Source organism: Palaemon carinicauda, chromosome 12 (assembly GCF_036898095.1).
Source record: "Palaemon carinicauda isolate YSFRI2023 chromosome 12, ASM3689809v2, whole genome shotgun sequence".
NCBI lineage: Eukaryota > Metazoa > Arthropoda > Malacostraca > Decapoda > Palaemonidae > Palaemon > Palaemon carinicauda.
In genome coordinates, this window is record NC_090736.1 from 78,780,726 (window position 1) to 78,789,117 (window position 8,392).

Genomic DNA, 8,392 nt, shown 5'->3' on the forward strand with positions numbered 1-8,392 from the left:
GAGAATGGTTTCATCATCCAGGTTCAGAGAGCAACGGCGTCATCCCCTACGAAGTGATAGGGCACTGGGTGGCCATCATTAGGGAGTGGTTCTGGTTAAGGCACTCCAGCTCTGTTGTCTTCTACAGCATCATGCAGAGAACAGTTGCTCCATGTTCCTCCATCCGACGCACCACCCTCTGCCCCAACATCCACATAAAGGAACTTGTAGGAACCATCTGCCACTGCCATCAGTACAATGCTGTGGAAGCCCTTGTAATTGTAGTAGTATGAGCCAGCATTGCGTGGCTTCTTTATGGCGATGTGCTTTCCGTCCACAGCCCCCAGACAGTTGTGGTAATTCCATCTGGAGCTAAACCTGGCAGCAACTTCCTTCCAGGCCTCTTCAGTTTTGAGGCAGCGTAGCACTTCGTCCTTGTAGACCGCGATGACGGCTTTACACACCTCGGGTATGAACTTGCAGATGGTACTTGCTTCAACCCTGAAGCTGTACTGCAGACTTTGATAGGAATTTCCAGTGGCTAAAAAGCAGAGGGTGACAGCAAGCTTGAGTCCAACTTGAAGCGGTTCCCTAAAAAAGGTGGACTGCTTCTGGAGGTGCGGGGTTAACTTGTCAACCATCTCTTGAAACAGGTCAGGTGTGATTCTGAGGTAATTTTTGTAGCCCCTTTGATCTTCCTTTTGGAGTTCAGTCAATAGACTGTCATACTGTCCAAATTCGTGCCTTCTGGTCAACCATTCCCTAACCCATCCTTTCCTCCATATCTTTCTTCGAGGTGGGGTTGCCTTTTTTTTCTCTTTTTCCTCTGCCAGCCTTTTCTGCTGCTCTCCAACAAAGGCTAGAGCAGCTTCCAGGTATAGGTATCTTCTCCTCTTTGCAATGGTGTCTCTGACCATAAGCATTGTTGTCTCTTCCGAAGCCGATCCAAGAATGTCCTGAGGTTGGAGAAGCCACGTTTTTATATGGCCTGGCCAAGTCGTGAACTAGCGTGAACGATGCGTGCCAACACGGGAAGTGCGAAAACTATGCGTGAACGTGTCGTGAACTTGTCTTGAACTCGTCATACCAGTTAGTGCCAATGTCGTGAACTGGTCGTGAACTATGTGTGAACTATGCGTGAACTTGTCGTGAACAGTGCGGGAACCTCCCAGTGCTTGCCACAAAAGTGTCACGCCTTGCCAAGCCAAATGTGTGACAAAAATGCGTGCCAGTGTCAGCCAGGCTATACGAATAAACATTCTAAAATCACCAGCATTGTTTTAAAACAAATTTATAATCTGCGCTCTACGCAACTATGAAAATTGTATTTGCATCGTATTTGTATTACCCTGCTAGGTAACTTACATATATATTTAAAATTTAATTTACAGAAAAAGTAATGAGAGATTGTAGGTATTCAGAGATAGTTATTCCAAATCATTCTATGCACATAGGCATAATGTAGAACCATTGAACATTCTGTTCAAACAAACTCTCATTTTGTGTCTTAGCAATTAAATAGTTTATGGAATTATAAATATCTTGCACTTTTAAGTATGTTTTTGACTTAGGTTTTCTTCGTTGCGGTTAAAAATTTGTGCATTTTTAACGAAGGATTTCCAATATCAAATTCATACAATTTTGATTTGGTTAATATATATATATGTATATATATATATATATATATATATATATATATATATATATATATATATATATATATATATATATATATATATGTAAATATATGTATATTTCTATTCATGTATATATATATATATGTATATATATATATGTAAATATATGTATATTTCTATTCATGTATATATATATATATATATATATATATATATATATATATATATATATATATATATATATATATATATATATATATATATATGTATATATATATATATATATATATATATATATATATATATATATATATATATGTATATATACATATATATATATATATATATACATATATATATATATATATGTATATATACATATATATATATATACATATATATATATATATGTATATATACATATATATATATATATATATATATATATATATATATATATATATATATATATATATATATACATATATATACATATATATACATATATATACATATATATATATATATATATATATATATATATATATATATATATATATATATATATATATACATGAATAGAAATATACATATATATACATATATATATATATATATATATATATATATATATATATATATATATATATATATATATATATATATATATATATATGTTAACGACAAATCGCTGGAACGTGCGATGTCTCAAGATGACAGCAGGCCGGGAGGAAAAAGGAAACGAAGATTGGACAAGCGCTTTCGTGTTATTATTACACCTCTTCACGGTCTTATGGTTTAAAAATACAATTAGAATACAAAGAAACCTCTGTGATGACGTAAAACAGAAAAAAAGAGCAAATTACAAATTACGTAAAAGTTAGTTGTTTAAAAATATTGTTTACAAGAAATTCATCCAGTTTGTACATACTAGTGTTGAGCAGATCTTCGAAATTTTTCTTAATTAAAACTGTTTCAATGATATTTCTTTTAACAAAATCTTTGCAAAATATAAGTTCTTTAGCAGCTTTCCAATTAATAGTTCGGTTGCAATCATTCATATGCTGAAAAAGACTGCTGGCAATGTTTCCCGTTCTTACATTAAACTTATGCTGTTTTACTCGAGTTTCTAGTGCTTTGCCACTTTGACCAATATATCGTTTATTACATTGATTGCATGGAATTTCGTATATACATCCGTTAACCTGTTTTGGGGAATTTTTTATCAGTTTATTCTTGCGTGTGTTGTTTCTAAAAATTACATTAACCCATTAACGCCTGACCTACTATATATAGTAGTACAATTGCTAGGACAAAGTACACCCCAATTTTTCATGTTTTTCTTATTGTTTTGCATATTCCTGAGTTCTTTTCAATCTAATCAATAATATAAACAGGAGTTTTTCTTTGAAGTATCCATATTTTTCGACTTTTTGACAAAATACCAAAGATATGTAGAATGTTTTTATATATTCACATTTTTAATCTTGAGCTCATGGTTACACAAGTTCATTAAACATCTTTATACTGATACATATCATGACACTGAAGACCATGAATCAATTCATATATCAGAAATTGAGATAGCAATTGAAGCATAAATATTACAGGCTATTTTCCATTACCTACTATATATAGTAGGTCAGGCAGATATGAAGCCAAAATATGGACCGGACAGGAAAAATCTTGGAAAAGTATCACCCTAAAGCAAATTGGTTGTTTATTCGTTAGAATAAACTGCTTGTTCGCTATTTTCTGGTCCTTGGATGCACACCTCGTCGCTGGTGAAGTGACTTTCCAGCTAACAATGCCTCGGTAGTTTCAAATTTTCAGTTCCCTGTTACTATCCAAGCATTCTCATACTCTCAGGATACCACACATTACCAAGTTGCCGCTTATACTGGTCTTTGGATGCTGATGTTGGGGTCGAACTCATTGCTAAGGCAATGTCACGTGATACATTTGAAGAAATATTACGGTTTCTGCCTTCCACTGATAATCAGGCACTAAACAAGGATCAACATATATCACTTGATGAAGCAATGATAGAATATTTTGGTAGGAATGGATGCAAACAGTGCATTCGGAATAAACCTGTGAGATTTAGATTTAAAGCTTGGTGCCTCAATTCTCCACTTGGATATTTAGCTACGTTTGATGTATACCAAGGGACAGCCTTCGGGTTGAATCGTCACTATGAAGAAAGGTTTGGAAAAGGTGGGGACACTTTGATGATTTTATTTGAAAAACTACCAAGTCATATCAAAGATATACCAGTGAGGTTTTACTTCGACAACGACTTCACAAGTTTACCTTTAGTAAATCACTAACAAGAGATAAACTATGAAGCAACTGGAACAATAAGGGACAACAGAATTCCGAAGACTTGTCCTATAAACTCCACAAACGAAATGAAGAAGGTTCCTCGAAGAGATACAGATGTTGTTGTGGATAATATTCACAAGATCTTGTTGGTATGCTGGAAGGATAATGCAGTAGTTTCAGTTGTATCAAATATTTCTCCTGTTTATCCTCTGAAAAGTTTATCTCGATGGTCAGCAAAGGACAAAAAGAAAATTAGTGTAAGTCGTCCTTCTCTCATCGGGGATTACAACAGGCACATGGGTGGCACTGATAGGATGGACCAAAACATCAATTGTTACCGTATATCCATTAGAATGAAAAAGTGTTGGTGGCCTATATTTTCTTGTGTAATTGATGCAACAATTCAGAACTGCTGGCTTCTGCATCGTGTTGATGAAAGCAACCTTTCACTGCTGTCATTCAAGCGCTACGTTGCAAGGACATACCTTCAGAAGGCAGAACCACGTGTGGGAATAGGCCGGCCAAGACAGTCATCTCGGGTTATTCCAGATGTACGTTATGACAGTATTGGTCACCTCGTCGAATCCCTTAGAAAACAGGCATGGAAATGTGCTCTATCCTCTTGTAAATCTCGTCCTTCGCAAGGGTGTATGAAGTGTGGAGTTCCATTGTATGTGAAATGCTTTGCTAATTATCATCGTCGTGCTCTTTAGAATACTGCTAATTATAGTATCTGGTTTGTTATTGTGTGATATCACGGAATTTATCTCAAAATTTAACTAAGAAGGATTTTTCTCTAAAGCATGAACCAGTTTTATTTCTATTTTATTCTACCGTATCACAATTTTCTGTTAAACATTTCACTTGTAGAAGTAAGAATTATTATCCATTTCACATATTCAAATACTGTCAGCACGTGCAAAAGTAATAGGGCTTACAATTGCAACAAATTTTAGCAGTAAACTGCAATATTTGTTTGTATTATTCAGTAATAAACGCACTATTATTGAGTGTCTTGCTTCTAATACATCCTCCTTGTAATGAAAAAATACCAATAAAATTTTATTATAGAAAATAGACTCATCAATAAAAATGTGTACCCCGTATCTGCCTAACCTACTATATATAGTAGGTCCTATATATGGACAAATACCATGGAAAAAACATTGAATATATGATAATACCATATAAATATACATATTAAACTTAAATAATGAAAAATATTTAGAAAAAAAAATCAGGCAGTAATGGGTTAATTACAAAAAGTTTTGAAATTCCAGGTAGAGGTACAAACTGTTTGAAAAAATGTAAAACAAGGAGGTTATTCAAAATACAATCATCGTTGTTAAAAAAACCATAAAAAGTTTTCTTTGCCTTTTGACAGGCTTTGTTTATGAAATGTGATAGGTACTTTAAAATAGATGCTATTTCATGAATTTTCCCAAGCTCAGATTCAAGGAGATCAGGGCAACTTACCCGCAGTGCCCGTAAAAACATGGATGAAAAAACCATATATATGTATATATATATATATATATATATATATATATATATATATATATATATATATATATATATATATGTGTGTGTAAATATATATATATATATATATATATATATATATATATATATATATGTATATATATAAATACATATATTTTATTTATATATATATATACATACACACACATATATATATATATATATATATATATATATATATATATATATATATATATATATATATATATATATATATATATATATATTTATATATAGACATATATATGTATATATATACATATATTTTATTTATATACATATATACATATATATATATATATATATATATATATATATATATATATATATGCGTGTGTGTGTGTGTGTGTGTGTGTGTGTGTGTGGTTCTGTATATATATATATATATATATATATATATATATATATATATATATATATATATATATATACATATATATATATATATATATATATATATATATATATATATATATATATATATATATATATATATATATACATAGATTTATATATATATATATATATATATATATATATATATATATATATATATATATATGTATATATATATATATATATATATATATATATATATATATATATATATATATATATGTATATATATATATATATATATATATATATATATATATATATATATATATATATATATATATATATATATATAGTTGATAGATGGGTTCCTCATGGGAACCGTAATTTAGGTAGGAATAAAATAGTCAATGCTGCTATTATCTTCTTTATTCAGGAGCTTTTGACATAACTTATGTCATCTTCAGCCTATCCGCAATTTTCATATGTAAAATTAATAGAATTAATAAAATCATAATTTTAGTTAAGTATGGTTAATGTTAATGATCACAAATTCAAATCGTTTTCTGTTCTCATTTGCTTGCTCGTTTGTTAAATTATTTTACCTTAAGTAAAACAAAAGCTCTTGCATTAATGTGGTCTTGAAAATTTTTTATTGGAAGTTGGTTATTTGAAAGACTTATTTTTACAGATTAGATCTCGTGTTCTCATATTAACATTCCCATTAGTTCGGTCATCATCTAAAGTTACTTAACATTTCAAAATGGGTCTAGTCACCTCTTCATTAAGGTGTCAGAAAAGCAACTCTCGACAAGTTGTTGGCCTTGAATAGGTTCGCTGTGCAGTAGGTAGCGCCCTGTTTTCTAGTAGTTTCATTCTAGCTACGGTCTCTTTCCTTAGCGAGAAGCTCTAGAGTAAAAATGCGTTTTAGAAGAAGAGCGTTGAGATCTCGATAACCAACTATCTATATGATCGGAAGACCAGTGTCCCCAAGGACGAGGAGATACAGAGCCACGTCCTCACGTGCCACTCGTAGAAGGACCGCTGGTCTCGTGAAGATCATCACTAACAACCGAAGGATTCCCTTTGGGGGGAAACGTAAGGCTTAAGGTTAAGAGATGGCGATCAGGACTGTAGTCAATAGGAGGGGCGAACGCAAGCGATCACCTCATCCATTCATGGAAGGTCCAGGACAGGACAAGTGGATTTCGCAAGCTGTTAGGGGCTGGAGTGGGATCCTTTCTGCAACACGTCTGCAAAAGAAAATGGCTAACCGACTGATGCAGGTATAGTTGCTCCTCTAGAGGAAGCAACTAGTTCCCCCAATACCCAAAGGTTGGAGTTATTCGCCCTGAGCTCCTGCTCGATCCCCACTCGGAGATAGCGAGCTCTAGAAAACGGTTTGGGTATGCGTGAAGAAGAAGAACTCTCTTTCTTCATCCCTAAGGAAGATATCTCTATACTTGGCCGCCTTCTTCCTGCACCGTTCAAACCTTTTCCATTGGGAAGCAGGACACTCCCAATACTCTTCACAGGGCGATCCCTTCTCGCACTGAAAGCCTATACAAGTTCGACACAGAGAGTGTGGGTCGGTATCCACCAAAGACATGAAGGTACCGCTCGCGGCCCCCTCGCACCCAGGACATGTCGGCATGAGGGCGTCAGAATAAGAACAAGCACACATATAAATAAAAATAAAAAATTGTGAAGTCCAATGGCAGCCTTTGTAGGAGAGACAGGAGGCGACTGCTGTCTACAAGACAAAAGAAAAAAGTGACGTAGCTGACAGCTGTAAAAGTATATATAGTCGGCTGGGTACCCCTTAGCCAACCGCTGACTACCCACTTGAGTGGATGTGCAAGATTGCCACCTCACGCTTTTAGTCTAAAGGCTACCTTCCAGCTTCGCCGAAAGATAATCCGCATAAATAAATGAAGTTTCTTTAATATGGGAACAAAGGTCAATTGAATTAAATCTTGCAGTGATGCCACTTCAATGAAAACAAGTCAGTCTCAAAAAATGTGTAAACTTTCCTTTGATCCCCAAAAATTCAAGATTGAATTCAACTCTTCATAAATGGTTTTATTTTTGCAAAAAGGCATTTAATGGTTATTGAATATCCTTTGTGAAGCATATAAAAATGCAAATCAATTGGACCGAATGACATTCTATTCAGTTTTACATTACCATTAATAAAAGTTTTGGCAACGTCAACGCACAGATGAAAATCCAAATAAATTTTCTTTACAGTTTTACATAAACATTTATAATATTTGTGCATCATCTTAAAAATATACGGAATATTACCGGTCACACGATGTGATTCATGAAAGCTTCTATTGGAGCTTGTTTTTAGAAATGAAATGGATTACACCACGTACAACTCTTTCCTTTCACCGACTTCATTAGGATTCAAAAGAATCCTTCCACGATACTTAATCCCTTCTGTTTCCTAATGAGATTCGTTTGTAATTTGTCGTTTTCTCTCATAACAATAACTTTCAGAATATTTATAATGAACATAATTATAATGATGTATTGACTAGAGAGTTGCTGTGAAACAATAGCATATG

The 8,392-nt window shown here is 32.9% G+C and overlaps 2 protein-coding genes across 2 annotated transcripts; both read left to right on the forward strand.

Moving 5' to 3' along the window:
* Positions 1-995: 995 nt before the first annotated feature.
* LOC137650909 (piggyBac transposable element-derived protein 3-like) lies at positions 996-3,946 on the forward strand. The gene is made up of 2 exons (XM_068384056.1): positions 996-1,014; positions 3,486-3,946. Exons 1-2 carry the CDS (start codon positions 996-998, stop codon positions 3,944-3,946), a joined length of 480 nt encoding a protein of 159 aa, XP_068240157.1.
* An 81-nt stretch (positions 3,947-4,027) lies between these two features.
* Positions 4,028-4,654, forward strand: LOC137650910 (piggyBac transposable element-derived protein 2-like). The gene has a single exon (XM_068384057.1). The coding sequence runs from the start codon at positions 4,028-4,030 to the stop codon at positions 4,652-4,654; it is 627 nt and encodes a 208-aa protein (XP_068240158.1).
* The last annotated feature ends 3,738 nt before the right edge of the window (positions 4,655-8,392 follow it).